The sequence below is a fragment of the Cardiocondyla obscurior genome, linkage group LG04, assembly GCF_019399895.1.
Source record: "Cardiocondyla obscurior isolate alpha-2009 linkage group LG04, Cobs3.1, whole genome shotgun sequence".
NCBI lineage: Eukaryota > Metazoa > Arthropoda > Insecta > Hymenoptera > Formicidae > Cardiocondyla > Cardiocondyla obscurior.
In genome coordinates this window covers 2,651,910-2,679,707 of record NC_091867.1, presented here as the reverse complement: position 1 = coordinate 2,679,707, position 27,798 = coordinate 2,651,910, and the positions used below count along the sequence as shown (strand labels likewise).

The window sequence follows — 27,798 nt, the reverse complement described above, 5'->3', positions numbered from 1 at the left end:
TCCTGACCTATTCTCTAACACGTGTTCGACTGCCGAGTCCGCTGGTCGCCGGGTTCGCTGACCGTCGCGGTAGTGTGAGTACGTGCGTGTGTTGACATCTGGCCGGCACCTTGCGCTCGAAATTTCGCAAGGTAAAGGACGCGCGGGCGACGGACGGCGAGAACCGGTTTGCCCGGTGAATTCGGAGAATTCGGCAGTCGATCTATTTAGATACATGGTCTGCGCTGGACAGTAACTAGACGATCGATACTAAACAGATTTTTTTTTTGCTTTTTTTTTTAAATGACAAATTAATTTTTTGAAGATAATCACAAAATAATAAATACTTTCTTATAATTGTATGGCTATTACCAAGCTATTCACTAGTTAAGAAATTTTTCTACTTTTAACTAAAAAGAATATTTAATCTGCGCGATCTAACAACAAGCTGTAAAATCAAATAATAAATTTCTAAATAAATTTCCACTCGGGCAGATACATTCGAAAGTTGCAAGCTACTGAGAACGTTTTAATGCAATTTATTGTAAAAGTCGAAATATGTATCGTATGTATCGTTTGCACCACGTATCAATTATTGATAGCAATTGATGTTACTTCTCCTTCTTGAATCGCACTTGTCTTGCGTATATTATAACGACGTAGTGAGAAGATGGCTGCTCCACAGCACATACACTCCACGCACAAAACCACACTACTACAGTCTAACCGCAGTTCAATCAAAAGAGCAATCAAAGAGCGAGCCAGCTTACACTAATGATGACGAAATTGACAATAAAATTGTGTTCCTTTATTTTTTTATCACGTAAACAGATGCCTAAAATGTATTATACTTAATTAACAGGTGTAATAGCAGACGCAGAGAAAGAGAAGGGGAAGTTAGCGAAGGAAGGGTGGTCGGTGGTTTATGATGATGATGCGCGGGACATTAAAGAGGCGCGGGGTGCGATAGGTCAAACTGTAATTAACGTTCATTTAGATCAAACGACCGTCGAGCCAAAAGGTTTCATTCCTAAGTCAGAGCAAGTCCCTAGTATCGAGCCACCAATGATTAAACAACGTCGCGGTGGGACGCCGGATCCCAAAGTTAGCACTTCGAAAACAGTTATTTCTGTTAGTGACGATTTGAAAGTAGATAAGGCGGTAATTACTAAAACTACGGTAATAAAAGAGACTCCGACTAAAACTGTGACCACGAAAGAAACGGTTATTGTTTCCCCTGATAAAAAGGACGTCGTTAGCGAGAAAGAGAAACTGTCCGAGGAAGGTAAAGAAGTCGACGAAAAGTCAGCACAGGGCGCAGTTCCCACGGGCACGGATGTTACGCAAAAGACGACGGTAAAGGTCCGAACAGATCAAAAGAAACCAGAAGCAAAAGACAAAGATAAGGATAAAGAAAAGGATAGCGTTACGAAGGCTGCGAAAACATCGGCCTATGAAGACATTTATAATGTGCAGCGTTCAGCAGACAGCACGGAAGAAAAATCAGACGAAGAGACGAAGAAAGCTAAGGACAAGAGCGGTGGAATACTATCAGGAATTTTCAAAGGTTCTAAACTAAAGAGAGGAAAGAAAAGTTCAAAGGACACATCTTTCGATAGCGGCGACGAGGAGTCGAAAGTGATCCTAACAAAAGTTTCGGAGCAGCAACCAGAACTTCCTTCTAGCGATGTAACGGACTCGCATTTGGATAGCAAGTTAGCGGAGGTTACAGTTGCACCGAACGTGAGATTAGCGACCACAGAATTTTTAGAAGATTGCAGACAAATCGCTGCGGGCATGCACGTACCTTACGAAAGTCAGACAAAATCAGAAAAAGAAAAAACGAAAGACTCAGAGACTACTGAAGGCGACGATGATAGCAAAGATAAAACAGGCTTTTTCTCGAGTCTGTTTAAAAGCAAATCTAAAAAGGACGAAGATGGATCTGCTGTACCTGCTATACACGTCGATAAACCTAAAGAAAGTGCAGAACAAATAGCGAAAAAAGAGAAAAAAAAATTAGCAGCAATTGCGAAAGAAAACGAAGATTTGATGGAATTACAAATGAAAGAAAAGGAAAAAGAGGCTGAAGCATCTAAAATTATCGAAGAACCGAGTGAAAAAGAAGAAGAAAAACCTGTGAAAGCCGACGCTAAAATCGATGAAGACACCAAGGCAGCCGAAAAAATTATTACTTCAACAAATGAGCAGGCACCTAGTAAGGAAGAAGATCAGGTAAAAGAAAAAGGCAGCTTCTTCGGGATCTTTAAAAGTCCTAAATTTAAAGACAAAAAATCTGTTAAATCAAAAGAAACATCCTTCGATAGTGGCGACGAGGAAATAAAAAATGTAACAGAGAAACTCTTGGACGACACACGGAAAGTTGCTGACACTAGTGCATTACCGATTGCATACAAAAGCGATGGCACAAAGTTAACTTCTAAAGATGAGGTGCGCACTTTCGTGTCAAGCACACATTACGACGTTGATACTCCTACAGATAAAATTGGTAAATCTTACGATATTATTCAAACGACAACGATAATTGAAAAGATCGTGCATGAAGACGTAAATGGAAAAACAGATATCGACAAGGAGAAAATTCAGAAAAGTGAGAAAATGGATGTCGAAAAACCTACTGCCGATGTAAAATCCGACGGAACGGAACCAAAAATATCCGAGACAGAAAAACAGATAAGTGACGATATTAAGGAAAAGAGCGGTGGTTTCTTCGGTATGTTTAAAAGCCCAAAACTTAAAAGCAAGAAAAGAAGCAGATCGCGGGAACAAAGTTCGTCAAAAGAAACTTCGTTCGACAGCGGAGACGAAGAAGTTAGATTGGCAACGGCGAAACTTTTGGAAGACACGAGACAACTGGCGGAGAATCTGCAAGCAGGAGAAACCGTAACACAGAGTATCACAAAATCACCGCCTATAGATGAGGAAATAAAAAAATCTGTTATTCCCGAAGATGAAGTTGTTGAAAAAGATAAAGGAAGTGGTATTTTTGGTATATTTCGGAGTCCCAGACAAGCAAGAACTTCTAGATCTAGATCTAGAAGCCGATCCAAAGAGAAGACGCCATCGTTTGAAGGATCAGACAGTGGCCAGGACGATTTAAGAGAAGTAACTGCAAAATTCTTGGAAGATTCACGAAATATGGCGACTGTTTTAGGCGAATTGACGGATTCTAAAGATAAGCATATTACGACTGCAGCAAAAGACGATGATAAAACGGTCAAAGATACTAAAGAAACGATTGTGAAAAAAATTGAAGAGGAACCACGGGATATCGTCGATAGCGCTAATGTTGTAAAAGAAAAAACAACCAAGGAAATTAAGAAAACGAAAGAGAAAGGACCAGGATTTCTATCTGGGATATTTAAAGGAGCAAAGCATGCAGCGGAAGAAGTATCTGAGGATATAAAAGAATTTTTAGACGATACCAAAAAAGAAGCTGAATTAGAAGAAGAGCGCGTCAAAGAAAAAGTTGAGGAAAAACAAAAAGATATTAAAGATAAGAAAGATACTGCTGTTAGTGAAATTGAAAAGACTGCAGACGAAGCAAAAGATACAATTGATAAAACAATAGATGCAGTCACAGATAAAAAAAATAAAATTGCTGAGGACATCTCAAAAGATGCGCAGAAAGTTGTCGACACCACGAAAGAAGTCGGTGAAAAAATAAAAGATTCTGCAAAAGATATAACACAAACTGCAAAAGATGTTAAAGATTCAACCACTGCAGAAATAAAAAAAGACGCGAAAGTAGTAAAAGAAAAAGTAAAGGAAGGCGCTGATGCAGTCGTAGAAACTACAGACAGTGCAAAAGATAAAGTATCAAAAGAAGCAAAGAAAGCGAAAGACAAAACTGGTGGCTTTTTCTCCGGAATATTTAAAGGTGCGAAACACGCTGTGGAAGATGCGACAGACGACGTTAAAGAATTTTTGGACGAGACGAAAAAAGAAGCGGAAATGGAAGAAAAACGCATTAAAGAAAAAACTGAAGCCGAATTAAAAGATCTTAAGGATAAGAAAGATACTGTCGTCAGTGAGATTCATGATGCTGCAGATAAAGTAACTGAGAAAGCAAAAGATACGAAAGAGAAAACGGTTTCAGCAGTAAAAGACAAGAAACACGAAATTGTTAAAGAAATATCTGAAGATGTTCAAAAAGTTGCCGACACCACGAAAGAAACCGGTGAAAAAATAAAAAAATCAGCAGCAGATGTAACACAAACTGCCAAGGATACGACAGATTCAACCATTGCAGAAGTAAAGAAAGACGCGAAAATAGCGAAAGAAAAAGTGAAAGAAAGCGCTGACGCAGTCGCAGAATCTACGGATAGTGCAAAGGAAAAAGTAACGAAAGAAGCAAAGAAAGCTAAAGATAAAACTGGTGGCTTTTTCTCCGGAATATTTAAAGGTGCGAAACACGCCGTGGAAGATGCGACAGACGACGTTAAAGAATTTTTAGACGAAACGAAAAAAGAAGCGGAAATGGAAGAAGAACGCATTAAAGAAAAAACTGAAGCCGAATTAAAAGATCTTAAGGATAAGAAAGATACAGTCGTTAGTGAGATTCACGATGCTGCAGATAAAACGACTGAGAAAGCAAAAGATACAAAAGATAAAACAATTTCAGCAATCAAAGATAAGAAGGATGAAATTGTTGAGGAAATTTCGAAAGACGTGCAGAAAGTTACCGACACCACGAAAGAAACTGGTGAAAAAATAAAAAAATCAGCAGCAGATGTAACACAAACTGTTAAAGATACGAAAGATTCAACAATTACAGAAGTAAAGAAAGACGCAAAAATAGCGAAAGAAAAAATAAAGGAAGGAACTGATGCAATCGCCGAAACTACGGACAGTACGAAAGACAAGGTATCGAAGGAAGCAAAAAAAGCTAAAGATAAAACAGGTGGCTTTTTCTCCGGCATCTTTAAAGGTGCAAAACACGCTGTAGAAGATGCGACGGACGACGTTAAAGAATTTTTGGATGAAACGAAGAAGGAAGCTGAAAAGGAAGAGGAACGTATAAAAGAAAAAGCTGAAGCGGAACTAAAAGATCTTGAAAATAAAAAAGATACAGTCGTCAGTGAAATTCAAGAAGCTGCTGACACAGTCGCCGATAAAGCAAAAGATACAAAAGAGAAAACTGTCTCAGCAGTAAAAGATAAGAAAGACGAAATTGTTAAAGAAATATCTGAAGATGTTAAAAAAGTTGCCGACACTACGAAAGCAACCGGTGAAAAAATAAAAAAATCAGCAACAGAAGTAACACAGACTGTTAAAGATACGAAAGATTTAACTATTGCAGAGGTAAAAAAAGACGCGAAAATAGCGAAAGAAAAAGTGAAAGAAAGCGCTGACGCAATCGCAGAATCTACGGATAGTGCAAAGGATAAGGTAACGAAAGAAGCAAAAAAAGCTAAAGATAAAACAGGTGGCTTTTTCTCCGGCATCTTTAAAGGTGCAAAACACGCTGTAGAAGATGCGACGGACGACGTCAAAGAATTTTTGGACGAGACGAAGAAGGAAGCTGAAAAGGAAGAAGAACGCATTAAAGACAAAACTGAAGCCGAATTAAAAGATTTTGAAAAAAAGAAAGATACTGTCGTTAATGAAATTCAAGAAGTTGCAGACACAGCCGCCGATAAAGCAAAAGATGCAAAAGATAAAACGGTTTCTGCAGTCAAAGACAAGAAAGATGAAATTGCTGAGGAAATCTCAAAAGACGTGCAAAAAGTTGTCGACACCACGAAAGAAGCTGGTGAAAAATTAAAAGATTCTGCGACGGATAAAATACAAACTATTAAAGATACTAAAGATTCAATTGCAGCAGAGATAAAAAAAGACGCGAAATTAACGAAAGAAAAATTAAAAGAAGGCGCTGACGCAGTCGTTGAAACCACGGATATTGCTAAAGATAAAGCAACGAAAGAAGCGAAAAAAGCCAAAGATAAAACTGGTGGCTTTTTCTCCGGAATATTTAAAGGTGCGAAACACGCTGTGGAAGATGCGACAGACGACGTTAAAGAATTTTTGGACGAGACGAAAAAAGAAGCGGAAATGGAAGAAGAACGCATTAAAGAAAAGGCAGAAAAAGAATTAAAAGATCTTAAAGATAAGAAAGATGCTGTTGTTAATGAAGTTCAAGAGTCTGCAGAAAAAGAAATTAATAAAGCAAAAGATGCAAAAGATAAAACGGTCTCTGCAGTTAAAGAAAAAAAAGATGAAATTGCTGAAGAAATTTCGAAAGACGTACAGAAAGTTACTGACACTACCAAAGCAGTTGGCGAAAAAATAAAAGATTCCGCGGCAGATATAGCACAAACTGCCAAGGATACGACAGATTCAGCCGTTGCAATCGTACAGAAAGACGTAAAGTCAGCGAAAGAAAAAGTGAAAGAAGGAGCTGATGCAGTCGTAGAAACTACAGATAGTGCAAAAGATAAGGTATCAAAAGAAACAAAGAAAGCTAAAGATAAAACCGGGAAGTTCTTTTCCGGTATCTTTAAAGGGGCAAAACACGCCGCAGAAGATGCAACGGACGATGTAAAAGAATTTTTGGATGAGACTAAAAAAGAAGCTGAAACGGAAGAGAAACGTATCAAAGAAAAAACTGCAGAGGAATTGAAAGCTCTTAAGGATAAAAAAGATACCGTCGTTAGTGAAATTCAAGAAGTTGGAGACAAAACCGTCGATAAAGTAAAAGATACAAAAGAGAAAACGGTTACAGCAGTAAAAGATAAGAAAGATGAAATTGTTAAAGAAATATCTGAAGACGCTCAAAAAGTTGTCGATACCACGAAATCAACCGGTGAAAAAATAAAAGATTCTGCGACAAGTATTGTACAAGCTGCTAAGGATACGACAGATTCAACCATTGCAGAAGTAAAGAAAGACGCGAAAATAGCGAAAGAAAAAGTGAAAGAAAGCGCTGACGCAATCGCAGAATCTACGGATAGTGCAAAGGATAAAGTAACGAAAGAAGCAAAAAAAGCTAAAGATAAGACTGGGGGCTTTTTCTCCGGAATATTTAAAGGTGCAAAACACGCTGTAGCAGATGCGACGGACGACGTTAAAGAATTTTTAGATGAAACGAAGAAGGAAGCTGAAAAGGAAGAGGAACGTATAAAAGAAAAAGCTGAAGCGGAATTAAAAGATCTTGAGGACAAAAAAGATACTGTCGTTAGTAAAGTTCAAGAAATTGCAGACACGGCCGCCGATAAAGCAAAAGACGCAAAAGATAAAACGGTTTCTGCAGTCAAAGATAAAAAGGATGAAATTGTTGAGGAAGTCTCGAAAGACGTGCAAAAAGTTGTCGACACCACGATGGAAACTGGTGAAAAAATAAAAGATTCTGCGACGGATAAAATACAAACTATTAAAGATACTAAAGATTCAATTGCAGCAGAGATAAAAAAAGACGCGAAATTAACGAAAGAAAAATTAAAAGAAGGCGCTGAAGCAGTCGTTGAAACCACGGATATTGCTAAAGATAAAGCAACGAAAGAAGCGAAAAAAGCCAAAGATAAAACTGGTGGCTTTTTCTCGGGAATATTTAAAGGATCAAAACATTCTGTGGACAGCGCAGTGGATGACGTAAAGGAATTTTTGGACGAAACTAAAAAGGAAACAACTTTGGAACAAGCACGTATTAAAGAAGAATTGGAAGCCGATCTTAAAGATGTGCAACACAAGACAGATAGTACCGCTGAAAAAGTAGTCGATCAAATAGAGAAAACTGTTGACTCCGCTAAAACGACAGGCGATGAAATAATTGCAGATACAAAGAAAGCTGTCGATGATATCACGCACGATGTAGCCGATGGTAAAGATAGTGTGGCAAAGGAAGTGAAAGAAGATGTACACGCAGCGAAAGAAAAATTAAAAGCAGACGGTGATAGTATAGTAAAAAGTACTGCGGCTGCAAAAGACAAAATAATTAAAGAGTCAAAGAAAGTTAAAGAAAAAGGTGGCGGTTTTCTTTCTGGAATATTTAAAAGCGCAAAACATGCTGCAGAAGACGTGTCCGATGATGTAAAAGAATCTGTAAATGATACAAAAAAAGAAATTGCTATGGAGCAAGACAGTATTAAAAAACAAATTGCAGAAGACATTAAAGAACTCAAAGATACAAAGGAAGCTGTTGATATTCAAGACGCCACCGATAAAACCATTAATGAGGTGGTGGCTGCTAAAGATAAAATTGTTTCTGATACAACAGATAAGAAAGATGAAATTATTGAAAAAATTTCTAAAGATATCCAGACAGTTACTGATAGAACGAAAGAAGTAGGAGAAAAAGTAAAAGATTCTGCGACAGATATAACACAAACTGCCAAAGATACTAAGGATTCAACCGTTGCAGAAATAAAAAAAGACGCAAAATTAGTAAAAGAAAAAGTGAAAGAGAGCGCGGACACAATTGCAGAAACTACGGATAGTGCAAAGGATAAAATAACGAAAGAAGCAAAGAAAGCGAAAGATAAAACTGGTGGCTTTTTCTCCGGAATATTTAAAGGTGCGAAACACGCCGTGGAAGATGCGACAGACGACGTTAAAGAATTTTTAGACGAAACGAAAAAAGAAGCGGAAATGGAAGAAGAACGCATTAAAGAAAAAACTGAAGCCGAATTAAAAGATCTTAAGGATAAGAAAGATACCGTCGTCAGTGAGATTCACGATGCTGCAGATAAAGCGACTGAGAAAGCAAAAGATACAAAAGATAAAACGATTTCAGCAATCAAAGATAAGAAAGATGAGATTGTTGAGGAAATTTCGAAAGACGTGCAGAAAGTTACCGATACCACGAAAACAGTCGGTGAAAAAATGAAAGATTCTGCGGCAGATATAACACAAACTGTCAAAGATGCTAAAGATGCAACAATTAAAGAAGTAAAAAAAGACACAAAATTAGCGAAAGAGAAAGTAAAAGAAGGCGCTGAGGCAATCGCAGAAACTACAGACAGTGCAAAGGATAAATTAACGAAAGAATCAAAAAAAGCTAAAGACAAAACTGGTGGCTTTTTCTCCGGAATATTTAAAGGTGCGAAACACGCTGTGGAAGATGCGACAGACGACGTTAAAGAATTCTTGGACGAAACAAAAAAAGAAGCCGAAATGGAAGAAAAACGTGCGAAAGAGAAGGTTGCCGCAGAGTTAAAAGACCTGAAAGATAAGAAAGACGTCGTTACAACCGAAGTTAAAGAAATTGCTGACCAAGTAGTTACTGATATCGTAAATGTAAAAGATAAGACATCCTCTGCAGTTAAAGATAAAAAGGATGAAATTGTTGCGGAACTGTCGAAAGATACGCAGAAGGCTGTCGACAGCACAAAAGAAGTCGGTGAGAAAATGGCAACAGAAACGAAGAAAATTGGTGAAAAAGTAGAAGAAACCGCGACGGATATTTCGAAAGCAACAAAAGATATTAAAGAAACGGTTATTAAAGAAGTAGAAGAGGATACGAAGGCATTCAAGGAAAAACTTGCAGTAAGTGTTGATGCTGCCGCAGAAAATGCAGACACCGTAAAAAGTAAAATTTCAAAAGACGCAAAGAAAGCTAAGGATAGAACAAGTGGTTTCTTTTCTGGTATATTTAAAGGGGGAAAACACTCTGTAGAAGACACGACCGATGATGTCAAGAAATTTTTGGACGAGACAAAAAGAGAAGCTTCTTTAGAAAAGCAACGCGCTGCAGACGAAGTCGCCGCAAGCCTCAAAGATTTAAAAGATAAACAAGACGCTATTGTTTCTGAAGTTAAAGAGGCTGCGGATAAAGTTATTACTGATGCAAAAGATGCAAAAGATAAAATAGTAACTGTTACAAAAGATAAAAAAGAAAAAATTGTTGAAGACATTTCGAAAGATATTCAGAAACTAGATGAATCCTTGAAAGCGACTGGCGAAAAAACGGCAGAAGAAATGAAAAAGATCGGCGAGAAATTAGACGATACAGCAGCAGATGCTGTACAAACTGCACAAGATACTAAAGACACAGTTACTAAAGAAGTTAAAAAAGATACTAAAATAGTTAAAGAAAAATTAGCGACAGGTGTTGACACTGCTATAGAACGCGTTGGTAGTGCGAAAGATAAAGCTTCCAAAGAATCGAAAAAAACTAAAGAGAAAGCAGGTAGTTTTTTCTCCGGCATATTTAAAGGAACGAAGCATGCTGTGGAAGAAACGACGGACGACGTTAAAGAATTCTTGGACGAGACGAAGAAAGAAGCCAAAAAAGAAGAGAAACATATCAAGGAAAAAGCTGAAGAGGAACTGAAAGATCTTAAAAATAAAAAAGATACTGTCGTTAGTGAAATTAAAGAAGTTGCAGACAAAACCGCCGATAAAGCAAAAGATGCAAAAGATAAAACGGTTTCAGCAGTAAAAGACAAAAAAGACGAAATTGTTAAAGAAATATCTGAAGACGCTCAAAAAGTTGTCGATACCACGAAATCAACCGGTGAAAAAATAAAAGATTCTGCGACAAGTATTGTACAAGCTGCTAAGGATACGACAGATTCAACCATTGCAGAAGTAAAAAAAGACGCAAAATTAGCGAAAGAGAAAGTGAAGGAAGGCGCTGACACAATTGCAGAAACCACAGATAATGCAAAAGACAAAGTATCAAAGGAAGCAAAAAAAGCCAAGGATAAAACCGGAAAATTCTTTTCTGGAATTTTCAAAGGAGCAAAACACGCTGTTGAAGACACGACGGATGATGTCAAAGAATTTTTAGAGGAGACGAAAAAAGAAGCTGAAGTGGAAGAAAAACGAATTAAAGAAAAAGCAGAAGAGGAACTGAAAGATCTAAAAGATAAAAAAGATACTGTCGTCAGTGAGATTAATGATGCTGCAGATAAAGTAACTGAGAAAGCAAAAGATACGAAAGAGAAAACCGTTTCAGCGGTAAAAGACAAAAAAGACGAAATTATTAAAGAAATATCTGAAGATGTTCAAAAAGTTACCGACACCACGAAAGCAACCGGTGAAAAAATACAAAAGTCAGCAGCAGAAATAACACAGACTGTTAAAGATACTAAAGATTCAACCGTAACAGAGATAAAAAAAGACGCGAAATTAACGAAAGAAAAATTAAAAGAAAGCGCTGACGCAATCGTTGAAACCACGGTTACTGCAAAGGATAAGGTATCGAAAGAAACGAAAAAAGCGAAAGATAAAACTGGTGGCTTTTTCTCCGGAATATTTAAAGGTGCGAAACACGCCGTGGAAGATGCGACAGACGACGTTAAAGAATTTTTAGACGAGACGAAAAAAGAAGCGGAAATGGAAGAAGAACGCATTAAAGAAAAAACTGAAGCCGAATTAAAAGATCTTAAGGATAAGAAAGATACTGTCGTCAGTGAGATTCACGATGCTGCAGATAAAGCGACTGAGAAAGCAAAAGATACAAAAGATAAAACGGTTTCAGCAATCAAAGATAAGAAAGACGAGATTGTTGAGGAAATTTCGAAAGACGTGCAGAAAATTACCGACACCACGAAAGCCGGCGGTGAAAAAATAAAAGATTCTGCGGCAGATATAGCACAAACTGCCAAGGATACGACAGAATCAACCGTTAAAGAAGTAAAGAAAGATGCAAAATTAGCGAAAGAAAAAATAAAGGAAGGAACTGACGCAATCGCCGAAACTACGGACAGTGCAAAAGACAAGGTATCGAAGGAAGCAAAAAAAGCTAAAGATAAAACCGGCAAATTCTTTTCTGGTATTTTCAAAGGTGCAAAACACGCTGTAGAAGACGCAACCGACGATGTCAAAGAATTTTTGGATGAAACGAAGAAAGAAACTGAAATGGAAGAAAAACGAATTAAAGAAAAAGCAGAAGAGGAACTGAAAGATCTAAAAGATAAAAAAGATACTGTCGTCAGTGAGATTAATGATGCTGCGGATAAAGTAACTGAGAAAGCAAAAGATACGAAAGAGAAAACAGTTTCAGCAGTAAAAGACAAAAAAGACGAAATTGTTAAAGAAATATCTCAAGATGTTCAAAAAGTTGCCGACACCACGAAAGAAACCGGTGAAAAAATACAAAAATCAGCAGCAGAAGTAACACAGACTGTTAAAGATACGACAGAATCAACCGTTAAAGACGTAAAGAAAGATGCAAAATTAGCGAAAGAAAAAATTAAGGAAGGAACTGACGCAATCGCCGAAACTACGGACAGTGCGAAAGACAAGGTATCGAAGGAAGCAAAAAAAGCCAAGGATAAAACCGGAAAATTCTTTTCTGGAATTTTCAAAGGAGCAAAACACGCTGTTGAAGACACGACGGATGATGTCAAAGAATTTTTAGAGGAGACGAAAAAAGAAGCTGAAATGGAAGAAAAACAAATTAAAGAAAAAGCTGAAAAGGAACTAAAAGATTTTAAAGATAAAAAAGATACTGTCGTCAGTGACATTCATGATGCTGCAGATAAGGCGGCCGATAAAGCAAAAGATACAAAAGAAAAAGCAATTTCTGCAGTTAAAGACAAGAAAGATGAAATTGTTAAAGAAATATGTGAAGATGCTCAAAAAGCCAGTGAAAAAGTAAAAGATTCCGCGGCAGGTATAACACAAACTGTCAAAGATGCTAAAGATGCAACAATTAAAGAAGTAAAAAAAGATGCAAAATTAACAAAAGATAAATTAAAAGAAGGCGCTGATGCAGTCGCAGAAACTACGGATAGTGCAAAGGATAAAATAACGAAAGAAGCGAAAAAAGCTAAAGATAAAACAGGTGGCTTTTTCTCCGGTATTTTCAAAGGTACGAAACATGCTGTGGAAGTGACGACGGATGAAGTTAAAGAATTTTTAGATGAAACTAAACACGAAGCAGAATTGGAAGAAGCCCGTGCTAAAGAAACAATTTCTGCCGGAATAGAGAATTTAGAAAGTAAAAAAGATACTGTTGTCAGTAGCATAAAAGACTCTGCAGATAAAGTTGCCGATGACGTAAAAGATGCGAAAGACAAGACTATTACTACAGCGAAAGATGCAAAAGATAAGCTAACTGAGAAAATTTCGAAGGATATTCAAAAAACTGCTGATGCAAGTAAAGCCTCTAAAGACAAAATAGTATCAGAAGTTAAAAAAGTTGATGAAAAATTAGATTCAACAACGCAAGATATCGCGGAGAAAGTTTCACATACGAAAGATGCAGTCATTAAAGAAGTCAAGGATGACGTTGAAAGTGTTAAAGATAAAGCTGTTAAAGGAGCGAAAAAGACGAAGGAAAAAGGATCTGGTTTTCTTTCGGGTATATTTAAAGGCGCTAAACATTCCGTTGATAGCGCAACCGATGATGTTAAAGAATTTCTAGATGAAACAAAACGCGAGGCAGAATCGAAAGAAGCTCGTGCTAAGGAAACAACCGAGGATTTTATTACTGACGTAAAAGATACAGTTGATCGAGTTGTTACAGAAGTAAAAGATGTCAAAGATGAAACTGTCTCCGTAGTGAAAGATGCGAAAAAAGAAATCACAGAGAAAATCTCCGAAGATCTTGATAAAGCTGCTAAAAGCAAAGTAGCCTTAGAATTAAAAGAAACTAATGAAAAATTAAATTCAACAGCGCAAGAAATTACTCAAGAAATTGCAAGTACCAAGGATGCAATCGTTAAAGAAGTACAAGCCGATACGAAAAAGATGACGGAGAAGGTGACTGCAGGAGTCGAAACTGTAACAGACGGTGTTAAATCAACGAAGCAGAAAGCAACTAAAGAGACAAAAAAAGCTAAAGAAAAAGGATCTGGTTTTCTCTCAGGAATAGTTAAAGGTGCGAAACATGCAGTGGGAAGCGCAAAGGACGACGTCAAGGAATTTCTGGACGAAACAAAACACGAGGCAAAACTCGAAGAAGCTCGCGCTAAAGAAATTACTACTGCTGGTACGAAAAAATTGGAAGACAAGAAAGATAGTATCGTTAGTAGTGCAAAGGACGTTAAAAAAGAATTGACAGCAGATTCAAAAGCCGCTAAAGACAAAATTTCTGAGACAGTGGCTCAAGCAGCAGACACAACGAAAAGTACAATTGATAAGCTAGCTGCTGAAACGAAAAAAATTGATGAGAAAGTAGAATCCAAAGCAACGGACATCGCACACGATATAAAAGATGCTAAAAAAAGTATCGATAAAGAAATAAAAAAAGATGTAAAAGCGGTGAAAGAAAAATTACAGACGGCAGATACTGCATCTGACGGTGCTAAAACAGCCAAGGACAAAGTTACGAAAGATGTAGAAAAATCGAAGGACCAGAGTTCGGATTTCTTGTCTGACGTTATTCACGATGTTAAACAAACAGGGCAGAAAGTTTCCGACGACGTGAAAGATTTTCTGGAAGCAACTAAACAAGAAGCAGCTGCCGATGAAGCACTTGCTAAAGAAGCTGCAGCAGCAAAATTAAAACAAGTCGAACAAGCGAAAGCTAAAACTTCAAGTGAGATTAAAACCGTCGCAGATAAGACTGTGAAAAAAACAAAAGATACCAAAGAAAAAAGCCTTTCCGCCATAAGAGGTGTTAAAGATAAAACGATTTCTACTGTAAAAACAGCGGGAAGTAAAATCGGATCTAGCGTGTCGCAAGCCGGCGAGAAAATCAAATCCACCAGTCAAGATGTAACGCAGAAAACTAAACGTACCAAAGACGCCGTCGCAAGCGAAGCAAAAGAAGACGCACGAGTGATTAAAGGAAAAGTGACAGCTGGCGCGAGCGCAGTCGCTAGTACAACAGGCAGCGTTAAGGATAAAACCGCGAAAGACACTAAAGCAGTTAAACAAAAAGCAGGCAGCTTTTTATCCGGCGTAGTTAAAAGTGCCAAGCACGCAGTAGAAGACGCGACGGACGACGTGAAAGAATTTTTAGAAGAGACAAAGCAAGAAGCAACTGCGGAAGAAGCTCGTGCTAAGAGCGATCTCGCGCAAGCGAAAGATAAATCTGTCAAGTCGACAGCTGACGCAAAAAGCAAACCTGTTGGTGCCGTAAAAACTGCAAGAAAACCCATCGCTCCGAAAGTGACAAAATCAGCGGACGTGAAAACTACAGATAAAGCTTCGCCTGTTACCAAGAGAACGAGCAAAGTGACAGAAACGTCAACGACTGAAGCAAAATCAGCCGGTGATAAAAAAGTAGGATCGAAACGCCCAGGCGAAAGTACTAAAGAGGTAACTCATAAAGCCAGGGTAGCTGGTAGGTCAGAGACGTCCGGTGACGTCGAGCATTTAACCGAGTCAGTTAGCGTTAAGAAAGTATCTCGCATTCCACAAAAAAAAATTAGCCCGGGTAAGGAAGTCGCGGACGATTCGGACAAATCGCGTAAAATAGTTGAGACAGTAACTACAGTAGAGCACCCCGAGCCTCGCACACGTCACTCCGTCACCACAATCGTGACAAAGTCTGTGCGAACGACCCCACCGCCACCCAGTTCACTCGCCGAGTTCACTGACAATAGAACCGAAGGTATCTTGCAATAATCTTGCGTTATATATATATATCCATATCTATATTTATATATTATATATTACATATACCAGCTGTGTGTAACATGATTAATTATTAAGTTGACGCTTCTCTGTAACTTCAGTTTTACTAGTTATTCTCGTGACATCAGAGAGCAAAAAAAAAAAAAAAGAAAAGATATATATACATATATAAAATCATGCACCTTCGTCATTCATTAATGAAACTTAACACTCTAATCTCTCACTCATTTCCAATCATTCAATTCATCATTTTATCCGTAGAAACCAGTCAACAACATCCGAGACATTCATACTACCGCTTGTTCCTGTTATAATTTTCTGCGTACTGTTTTGGATTTTTTTTTTTATGTTTCCATGTGTATATCAAATGGGTATATTGTTAATTGCAATAAATTTTTTATTAATTAGATGCGCTTAATGATCATTTATTAAATTTAAGATGAAATCCAAATCAGAAGCATTCGTTATGATATGGTAATTCAAAGAGACATTTCAATTGATATCAAGAAAGATAAACGATATACCTATATATACGTTTAATTATTTGCTATAATTATTTTCAGTTTTTAGTCTTAACAATGATTTTGTTAACATCCGTTTAATGCATGATTCCAGGTTTTTTACGCTATTCTTTAATCGCCTTTTACCACGATGAATAATTTTCTTAGTATTACTTTTCGAACGTCAAAAATTTATTTTGTCGCCAACCATGTCTCTTTTATTTTCGTTTGTAGCGTATAACATATAGAGATCACGTGTTTACAATTATGCGGTAATTATGTCTCATTGAAATTAACAGGTATACCACACGACTAGCGAAGCATGAACCGAGGTATGCCATGCAGAGAAAAAAAAAACATCATCCATCATCTAATCTTTGTTAAATCATTGCTTTCAATGTCGTATTTGCCGATTCTCGATGTAAACTCAATTCTCTTTCTGTATAAATATTTCAGACGTGACCAAAGAGGCTGCGCGACGGGCACAGAACCTGGCGGACCAGGCATACACATCGACGAAAGCAGGTAACGTAAAATCGATTCGAGTGAAATGTAAATGAGTTCGCATACGCGCATCATCATCTCCGATCGAAGATCAATAACGGTAGCAGATTCTATTTTTTGGTGCCCTCATTTATATTTAGCTTTATCTTCCATAGTTAGCACCTGCCGACGCTTTCACACTAACTGATACTGTGCGCACGTCTCTTACTAAATAGTTACCAAATTCTTTTTATTATTTTGCTGAAAACTAGAGGTAGCTCTCGTTCGCGAGATTGCAATATTTTTTCGATCGCTCAGTTAAAATGCAAATTTGTACATTGCATATAATCGTCAAGTAGTTTAGCTAATTTTATAGCGCGTCCAGTAAACTGTAGTATTGTGATACCGAAGAGATAATCTCTCTCGAAAATAAAGTGGAAAACATAGTTTAGATTTTACTTCTTTTTTTTTTTTTTAATATTAATTGCGCGAACCGGAAAAAAATTAACAACATAGAATATTCTTAGAAAGAGCAAAAATTTTATTACTCACAGCGTACTCTCCTGCTTTCATGATGGTACATTTTAGTAAGACTCAGGCGCCACGACCAAACACCGTTTTTAATGAGTGTACTCTTTCCTTTTCGATAAACAGACTAACCCTGGTTGCAATATTGATACTAACTAAAAAACAAATATATAAAATTAAATACACGGGCAAAGCTGTGGTGTACGTGCACACGCATCATGTGCGAGATGCATCTCTCTTAGAGATTATCTCTCCCAGATTCCCAAGTGCGTGCATGCGTGCACCAGGCGCGAGTCTCTCATTTGTTAAGTTATAATTCACACGTACTCATGTGTATGCGAAGCAGACACTCTCCGAATCTTTTCGGTCGAACTTTGGCAGCTGGGCTAGAGTTAAAATTCTTAGTGTGTATCAATGTGCTTTATGTCCTCGTTCCTGTTCTTGTCCATGTCCTTTTGGATGGGTCAGGGCATGATTCGGCTGAAATTGATGGGACTGTAGAGAGGCATGCTACTTCTGTTCCATCAAAACAACCTGTTCCCGCCCCGCGTCACTCCATCACCAAGCCGTCTACTAAACCCGAGTTCCATCTGGAACTCAATGATGCCTCACCAATACGTAAAACCGTCGAGCAGCCGCCCAAGTCGACGCTGGAAACACAATCGTCAAGCAAGAGCAGCCCAAAGAGCAAGAAATCAATTAAAGCTCACCATTATGCGCCTAAACCGACCGGCGATTCCGAATCCGTCCCATTAGAATTGTCGGAAGATCACACTATTGGCCCGCAGACGTTTTCGCGAACCAGAGAATGTACCGATGAAGAGTTAACCAAAGAGAGAGCAGTTAACGAGAAGATGCAGACGGTTAAAACAATCGATCTAAATGAGACTGCCGCAATCAAAATGAAAATAAATCCTCTGATAGAAGAAATACAAACGACTACGATGGTAACTAGCGACTCGTCGATGGATCCCGCGAAACTAGAGGAACTTGTGAAAACGGACGGTATAATATCGACAATAAAAACTGTCACTAGTGTCACTCTGACGTCAGACGGCAGTGCTTCGCAACCAGTAACACGTAAAACAGTCGTCGAGAGAATAAATCAAGTTTCTTCTGGAATTCTACCAAGTGAGATGATCATCGATATCGGCGATAAGCTTCCGGACTCTTCCGCTATGATAAAAACTGACGATTCAGAAACCGAAGGTTTCGTGCAGACCGTGACGACTGTGCAACGTATAACGACCGAGACGCCGGAGATTGAGAGAACCGAGAGACTGATAAGAACAATGATCTCGAGTAACAGCGACGGCCACGGGGATGCAGAGTCCGCTCTGAGAAGCCTCCAGGAACAATTAACAAGATCTGAGATCGGAGATACCGCTTCTTGGACGGGGGCGAACGAGCAATGGGAGATGCAGTATTCCCAAGATACGTCGCCTGGTTCTGGAAACGGCGGCGGCGCCGACACGTTTGCCAGCAACAATAACAACAAGAACGATGGTAGCTCGAGGCAGGAAATGCACAGTGACACCGATAGTGACGGTTCGCCGCAACCTAGAAGAAGATCCCCGAGCAAGAGGCGTACGTTGGGCAGTTCCAGCGGGTCGGATGTAGCACTGCACGAAGGTGCGGAGCTGTCCCCGTTGGAGGACGACCAAGGTACCGCACTCTCACAGCTAACCTTCTGCATAAGCAATGTACATACCTCATTGAACCCCCTTCGCTAATCGATTACCTCCCAAATTATGTGAACGAACAAATCCAAAAAAAAAAAAAAGAAATTTTTTTTTACATAGATTATTCCACGATTAAGCTTTGGCGTAGAGCCCTTTGGCTACCTTTGCACGCAACTCCTATGCATTTTCCTATGCTTCCCGCTACTTGCATGGTGAAAGCACGTTTGATGTTAACGATTGACTTATAAAAGCTATTAATATTGGGTGACGGAACGTAATTAATCATCCCTGAATGAAACTGTGACACGAGTCAGAAATAATTGTTTCAGGAATGTGAATTTAGATTGAAAGAATCAAACGTCTTCTACTAGGTATTTGTTATTTAATTACGCTAAAAGAAACCGCGCGTTAAAAGAATTTTAATTCGCGCGCGTTGTTATAATCGGAGACGTTAATTATAATAATTTTTATATGATTACAATTAAGTAATTTACGGTATACGGCGTGTTGCCGGTTCACTTACGTTTGTAGCTTTCGGTTAGATTAGAGTAGGTTATTTTCTGTCCTTCCGTCCTTCCATCCTTCCTTCCTTCCTTCCTTCTTTCTTTCTTTCCGTCTTTCCGTCTTTCTGTGGCAGTTCCTGGATTATCCTGACGTGTTGTAACACTTCACATGACTTGACACTGTATTACACTGCTCTGCTTTTTTTTTTAATTTTTTTTTTTATTAAACACTCACTAACACTATCACTCGAGACGAACGACCGAAAGAATGACGGTAGATTATCGCGGCGATTTTCTACGATTTAAAATTAAGAAGCGCGACGAACGTTGTATAATCTTGCACTCCCGATATTCGTGGCGTTGATTACGTCCTCCGGGTCGTCCTCGATCTCAACATAAGAAACCGGCTACAGATGTAAAGCGAGGGTTTTTTTTATTTTTCAGTCAATTTTCGTCGGTAGATCGAATGTTCTCCGCGCACTTTATCTTCATCAAGTTCCTCAAAAGTTATTTGCTCGAAACGGATTGAGAATCTCTGTCGTGACGAAAACGCGCGAGGTGCAGTTCTCTATCTCTCGCAATAGCGATCGCCGAAATTCGCTGAGTGTCGTTGAAAGAGATGGCGAGTGAAACAGGTTGGTAACACCTGTCACGCAGCGTAATTCAGATCGGACGCTTCGTACGCTTCGCTCGTGACGTAACCTTGCCTTTCCGGAGCACTTTTTCGAGACAAAAAACGAATCGCAAACGGTGAGTAAAATAACACAGGAGTACATAAAATGATTGTTCGTTTCCGAGTCGACAACGTCGACACTTATTCGTACGCGAGACTATCCTATCCGCGGCCGAAAATTCACGAAATTGCAGAGCGATTAACGACACGTCCTCACACCCGAAGCTCCGCAATTAGACTGACCGTTAGATGTCGACCCTTAGATAGAACGAGACTACCGCGTAAAAAAGAGAGACAGCAATAGGTCCGGTCGCTCAATTGTACTATACTCAATTTTAATTAACAAGACTTGTAAGAAGACTTTTGATTCTTTGTTGCTACTTGAAACTTAGAAATTGCAAGTAGTAAAATAGAAATTAAACGCTTGGGATTTGCATGATCTGTGGTGGTTTGAATAAAAATTGTAATCGTCTTATTTTACATGATGACGTCGTGCGTACAAAAAAATGATGACTCGCAAGGAAAAATAAAGCTTGTCAAATGCAGTCGTATAAGTATTATACAATGCGCGATATACTTCTTCGTGGGCGCATTGCGAAAAATTGTGATATGTGCGATTAATGGTTGGTTAATCGATTAAATGTTGCTTCTCGTTTGGGAAAACATTTCACGACGATAATGTCGTTTTCTTTCTTGTTTTTTTTTTTTTTCCGTTGGTCTTGGCTACAGAATGAATGGAGTCTTGTGATCAAGGGCTTCCTGGGACTAGCATACTTTCATTCTAGGCTCATAGGCGATTTGCCACAATCGAATTCATATTCATTATATATCGACGGGCTAATTACGCGTAATTTTCTTGAAGTGACGCTTACGAAATAACAAAGAATTTGTAAAAATCGAAAAGAAAAACAAAGATTGCAGCAAATATAAAAAAAAATCTTTATTGGGAATAGACATAACACATCAGACCATTTAACGCAATCATTTAGGACGATATGAATCAATTTATAGAAACTTCCAAAAATAAAAATAAAAAAATTAAAAATGCATGGGATTCAGCGAAGAAAATTGGGATTACATTTTTAGTGCTTTCAAAAAACTTTATTTTGCTACGAATTAAAATATCAGTTAATAATTTCTGGATCGAGAGTTTAATTATTTGTTACAACATTGTTAGACAATGATAAAAATTAATCTATCGATTAATCAGATAGAATCATTTCTCGATTTTGATTTTTGAAACAGAATGTCGCTATTTTCTTACTCTCGGCTTCTTCATACTAATCACATGGCGGTGGAGCCATCATTCGATCAATCAATTTATCTAAATTTATGTCCAACGATAATTCACAGAAATAAATTTGATAATCTTTAAATAGCAGAAGCACACGGTATGGTACAGTCAAATTGCTCGAGCAATACAATAGAACCGAAGACTAGGACGAAGACATCCGGTAAAGGCAGCTGCGCGCGATGGATAAGCATAGCTGTCTCTGTGCTGATACTTCTAGTAGCCCTTATACTTGCCCTGGAGCCACAAACATTTTGGCGTGTCATCTATACTCTGTCTAACTATGTCCCGAGGCAAGCCGGGTACGATTACCCTTCACATTATTTAATTTTTTCTTAGTAAAAATTATTTTGGGGAATATAGACTTAATATCTTACAACGTAAAACTTCTTTTAAAAGCCAGATCAACGGTCTTTGCGATTATTAGGATAGAAATCCAATCGTGAGCTGCCAGTCAGCATCGTCACTCGATTATATCTTACATTCAAAAGTGACCGAACAACGTACGTTGATTTTAATTTTAATTTTAATTCATAAAGTTATATTCAAAAAATTATTAATCATAATTGGAATCTTGTGAGCGCGTCACTTTTGAAGAAGACACGTATAAGTAATTGACTGATAGATGTTTTTGATTATTGAGAATGATACGCTTAGGGTTTTATCAATATTATATTGACAAAGTATGCAATGTCCCAGCAATAACGCACAAAACTTTGTCGGTGAACATATATTCATTGAATAATTTACATGTAATATTAAAATCTATTCACACACGTTCAAAAAAAAAAAAAAAAACCATTTTTAATCGCAGTAGTTTCGTTCACGTAATAAGGAAAAATTTACTTCGTCAGCAGTGACATTAACAATCCTGAACAACAAGGACGACAAATGAAAGAAACGGATGATACTGATTTAAAAATCGAACCACTTTCTATCGTACGTATCATTTCCTTGTACCGATACATTTACGTGTGTGATAAATCGTCATTTACTTCAGGAGGGTCAGGTAAATCTTCGTAATCTTTGACTTGTTCCGCAAGCTTTCTTTTTCTGGAGTACGACCTGCATGAGTAGTGACACTCCCCTCGCATGATTGCATCTCTGCATCGTATGAACCTTAGTTTACACCCGTAGTTATTGTTTTAATTTGGTGCAGTACCCCGTCGTCGGGGCACGACGATTTTCCTGCTCCGATCAATAGAAAAATATGTTTTACGCCTAGTTGCACGTACCTTCGCCGTACCAGGAAGTGTTCCCACCTTTTTCTCCGTTTTTTCTTATTCCTTCCTCTTTCTTCCCCTTGTACTTCTTTTCGTTTTAGTTTCGAGCATCCTATAGATCACTATTACCCCTTTTAGCTCTCTTCTGACAATAAACAACTCAAGATAAAGCTAAAGTGTAGAGGGACCAATCGTGTTTTTTTTGTTTTTTTTTTTTTTTTTAATCACGTTAGAATTGTTAGGCGAATCGTCATGTAAGTAATCTCTAAGTGTATGTATATGTATCGTGTCTATACACGTGTGCAAGCACAAGGTGTGTTGCTTGCTTTGGATCTTGTCGATGTACGGATGAGTATACACGGCTACTTTCTAAACGGCACCAAACCAACTCTCTTATCGCGACGCGACGTGATAGCGAGTTGCGTTGCACCGATCGTTGTACTGCGGCTTCTTAACGATTCCATCACCGAAAGCCCCGACCCTCTTCCGATCCCGCAGAACTGCAAACGTACGTCGAAGGGCAATGCGAAAGGGACCTAAGAACCGATATAACTCCGGCGAGTTTGGAACTCAGCACCATTTCGACGCATCGAAAGGCGGACTCCCCGGAATTACATCCGGTTTCAACCCCCGTGAGGGGACGAAGAACCGAGATCGAAGACACTCGTGTTTCTTTCTCGCATCCCTCGAGCCTGTTCGTTCTTCTTGTCATCGATCTACTTAATCCAAACTGTAGCCGCAACAATCGTTTCGATAGCTAACGCTCACGCTGTTGATTGCCGTGTGCTTTGTTCATTCAGTATCCTTTAACACTTGAATATTTCAATCCACGTATCTTTCCCATTTCGGTATGTAAGACGTGAAGACCGACTCGAGTAAAACAATTCATCATCGATCCGAAGAACTCGAGATCTACGCGGGGATGCATTTAACGTCTTTTCCAACATCGGGAATTAATACGTATTTATATCACCGAATACTCGTGATAATATCTCCAGATAATACCTGACCGTTCGTCTAACAATACTAACTAATGTAGTTAGTACGGGCTCCTATGAAATGACTGCCAAGTCTCATGGAGCATTTTATACTAAACTACGGTCAAAACCAAAGGGCGGTATTACTATGATAGTCGCGATACCGCGAGCTTACCTTTTTCGAGATAAAATTCCGATAACATTTTTTGCGCAAGACGTAAATTTAATTGCATAAATCTTGTGATTTGTACCTTCGGAGTCGTTTATCTCGCCGTGAAGATCCCGAATCGATTCGCATTTGCGTTAATATTACGTATTAAAGTGTATATAATATTCGGGCATATTGGTAGAACCGTCGAGGAAACACCACTTTCAGTTTTTACCGTAGTATAATCTTCTATTGTACCGAGAACGTTGAATATCTACATCTCTTACGACTAACTGCTAAATGCTTTGTTCAGCGGCTTTTATCAGCGCTTCACACGAGCTCGCTGCGCGCAGCACAATCATACTGAGAAGTATTCCGTATATTGCTCAGTAATAATGTCGCCGTATTTAATTAAATACAGATTAACGAGCGTTTATCTCGTAAGCGCCGAGTCTTACAACGGTGCTGTCTTCCTATGAAACGTAGCCGGTTTTTTCAAGCGGCCCTAAATAGCAGAACGATTGAGCATGTTACGTTCTAAAAGCGATCGACGAATTCTAAGTTTATTTTAACGTTATTGAATCGAGATTGATTTGTTAATTCATTGACTATCATTTTTCCTCATGTATCCGAAAGAATTTTATAAGTCTCGTATAAAAAGAAAAGAAAGAAAAAAAAAGAAAAATCGAAAACTAGATTCGTCATATTGCTATTTAGGTTTCTCGTTTAGTAACATAATTATATCTTGTCATCTTGTACATGAACACAATTTACTCGACTCTTTTGTTCAGTGATCGAGATTGCTGTGCGACAAATTTAAATGACACAATCGAGACATAGGAATTCGGCCGAGTTTGAGATGACTTACAGCTTGTAGCACACGTGTAAAAGTAATTAGCATCACAGTATGAGAAAATGAGTAGTGGAACACAGTAAAATTTGTACAGGTATAAGTCACGCGGGGCATTATTATGTTCGCCGTGATCTACGTGCCGAGGAAGGCGATCACACGTGAGGAAAAACGGTTGCATATAGTTTTTGGCTAGTTGAGTGAAAATACGTATTATATACATATACAACATTATATATATATTATGTTTCGTCAAATGTTTAGCGGTGTTGTAACTTTTTTTATATGTGTCTAGTCTTATTACCCCCTTGTTTTGGGCATGATGTAAAATTGAGAGAGATATATATATTATATATATATAATATACGATTCGTACTTGTTTTTTTTTTTATTTTTTTTTATTTTTTTTAATGTAATACACGCAGCAGCGAAATAGTGAAATCCGCCGCGTTTGTTCACAAAGCGCACTGAGCAGGTGTTTGATTTCTTTTCATTTGTTGTCGCAGAATCTGACTTTTTGCAACATAGCGAGCCATCCTTTATGGAAACGACAACGATCGAGGTGGATCCTGTCACGCAGGAAAGGTATATAGAAATTACACAATGTTTTTTTTTTTTCTTTTTTTTTTTATTTTCAATATATCAATACAAGGTATGTTGCTTCTATTTTCTGCTCTCTATGCCGTTTACTTGAAATATCATTTCAAGATTTTTCATCGCGCTGTGTAACGGTCATGGCACGACGAAAAATCAACAAAGTTAAAGAAAAATTGCATTGTTAATGAGTGTAATCTTAAGAGAAATATTTTTTGCAGCGTAACGACGACTACACGAACAGAAACGAGGACAATATCGTCCGTAGGAGCCGGTGGTACAGACGACCTGCGGGAATCAATGCAGAAGATCATGGACACATTTATGACGGAGGAAAGAAAGGATCATTAGAGATAACGCGCGCATTTTCACCCTTCTTAATGAGAAAGAAAGAAGAAACCACCGTCGAAGCCTCGATGTCGATTTTTGGATCCTTCATCGAGAAATGCGTCTCGTGGAATCTCGGGCCCGACTCGGCGCATCCTCGAGCGTCGAGAAACGAGGATTCGTGATCCAGAGATACGTGATAACGCTCCTTCGGAATGTTGTCTCTCTTAAGTCACAAATGCACGATGATTTAATATCACATTCATGGCCTATATTTCAAGTTTGCTTGCCTTTCCGTTCCGCTCGGTTGCCTTACCTCTTTACGTTCGTCGGAATCTCGCGATCGATGATGATGATAATGATCATGACAATGTATCTGCGTATGTCGTTGCTAGTCTGACTAGCCAATTCGCGCTAGTCTTCACTATGCCAACCCGTCCAATGTATGTGCAACGCTTTTCTCGCGTTGTCTGAAGATGTAGTGCGAAATGGAAAGGGAGGAAAATAATAGGGAGAGACGATGGAGAATATCGATAAAAATAAGAGACGCGAAGAAGGCGAGAGCGTAAGAAAATACCGGTGGTCGCCTTTGATTAATAAGATTCTTGCGAGAATAGCCCGTTTAAGCTTTAAGATGAATATGCATCTCTATCCACGCAATATATCGCTTACTAGATCGGCAATATATATGAATACATTTATTCTTTATTAACAATTTCGGCGATGGACAATTTATAAAGTTTCTGAGGAGAAAAAAAAAAGAACGAAAATTTCTTGTTGTTATTCGACTCGAGTCGCAAGTTATACAATTGTAAAAGAAGATTACAAGCCACGAAAGGTGCTCGATCATTACGTGCACTGGTCGTGTTGATTTGATTAACACTGAGAAATGTTTTTATGCGTCGGAACACACGTAATATGTATAAATTTAACTTGTTTAAAGGATATTTCCTAACAGTTTTTAATTGTATATATGATAATTTCTTAGCGTAACTTATATATAATATACATACATATATATACATATATGTATGTACTATGAATACGATTGTAATAATTATAAAACGCTAACAGGAATATTTTATTTATATAGCGAGCCCTTGGATAAATGTTATATGCTCGTTAATTTATAAGCTCGATATATTATACTGTTGACGTTGTATCATCCACGTGAACCAGTGTAAACTAAAATAGCAGCTAATGACACGCGACAATGTAGAAATTATGTTGTCTGAAACCCGGACGATGCGAATTCGTTTTAATATCTAAGCCATTTTTAGCTTTCAGTGTACGACACAATTTTAATGAGCGTAGGAGAGGAATATGGAAAATCATTATAATATATAAATATATTTAAAAGAAAGGCAAAATTTAAATAAGCTATTCTATTAATGTATAATATATTAAAAGATATAATGATTATGCTATCTGAAGTTTATAAATTATTATCTATAATGACTGTTATACTACGTTTAATAGACTTTGCCTAGAGCCTATCTGACCTAAGGACCAAAGGCACAATCACACGCGCATCAAAATAAAATAATATGCTCCCATGTATTGTAATATTTAGTACATAACTCATTACGAATGCGGCTTTGGTACGATTCAACGCTATCAACAATATGGCATGACTTATTTCACAAAGAAAAGAAAAATTTCATACACATATTATACAGGACGTCATATTAAACCTACTTGCGCTACTCGCTAATTCATAATTTCTAAAACTGTACGTTAACATTGCATTAAGTTCTAAATGAAAAATATTAAAGATTGTTAATTAAATTGTTAAAAAGTCGCGCTTTTAGATCTACTGCATAATGAACATTCAATATCTAACAGCAATGTACTTTATATTGTTTCAAGCTACTGATATACACGTCATGTAACATTTATACATAAAAACATGTTTTAATCAGCGCTACTTATCATCGTTGAAGCATTGACATACCAAAGCCGAGCCAATGCTTTATATCTCACATACTTTTGTACAAGTTAATTTTCGTGGACATCGTAACACGTCAAGCATATTTTCCTCTATGCTACATGTCCCTTCTCAATACTATAATGGCATTAAACTATCATTACAATGGTATTGCATGGCGTCAGAGTATCAAAAAACGAAAGAGACTATAATTTACTATATACTATTGTGTGATATAACTATCAGCGGCATAATAAATAAAATGTTGCATCAAAATTACAACGTCCTTTGCAATAGAAAGATAAAAAGAAAAAAAAACACCTATTTCATTTTTTATATTTTTGCATCCTATAAATAACTAATTGTGAACTTCTTTTTTCTTCTTCTTTCGTTATACATTTACATATTTTCAAGTATCTATTTTATTATTTTATCTGTAAAAAATTGATGTGTATAATATCGCTTACAACCATCACATAGAAATTATTATAATTAAATAATGTCTCCAATTATAATGACGATAACGAATTGGGACCTTTGAAAAATAGCGCACGCAAAGCGCACAAAAAGTATAAGCTGATTAAAAAGAGTAAGCTCAGGTGCGACGAAGAAGACGGGCAA

The 27,798-nt window shown here is 37.9% G+C and overlaps 1 protein-coding gene and 1 long non-coding RNA gene across 16 annotated transcripts in view; one reads left to right on the top strand and one right to left on the bottom strand.

The window, feature by feature from the left end:
* Positions 1-26,677, top strand: part of LOC139101749 (ankyrin-2) — a 78,743-nt gene extending 52,066 nt beyond the window's left edge. For 9 of the 15 annotated variants that reach the window (XR_011545616.1, XR_011545615.1, XR_011545614.1 and 6 more), the window contains 6 exons: positions 842-15,448; positions 16,428-16,496; positions 17,451-18,647; positions 21,220-21,433; positions 24,836-24,914; positions 25,145-25,215. Coding sequence is in view for 2 of the 15 variants with exons in the window: in XM_070655136.1 (XP_070511237.1) it covers positions 842-15,448; positions 16,428-16,496; positions 17,451-18,647; positions 24,836-24,914; positions 25,145-25,274 (16,082 nt within the window). In the remaining 13 variants the exon portion in view is untranslated. Of the gene's footprint in view, positions 1-841; positions 15,449-16,427; positions 16,497-17,450; positions 18,648-21,219; positions 21,434-24,835; positions 24,915-25,144 lie in introns of all 15 variants that reach the window. The other 6 variants (XR_011545613.1, XR_011545612.1, XR_011545619.1 and 3 more) reach the window with 6 other exon arrangements.
* Positions 17,037-17,818, bottom strand: LOC139101761 (uncharacterized). Its single transcript, XR_011545626.1, has 2 exons — positions 17,693-17,818; positions 17,037-17,632 (listed from the first exon to the last, which is right to left on the bottom strand). It is a non-coding gene; the product is annotated as an uncharacterized lncRNA (long non-coding RNA).
* Positions 26,678-27,798: the final 1,121 nt, after the last annotated feature.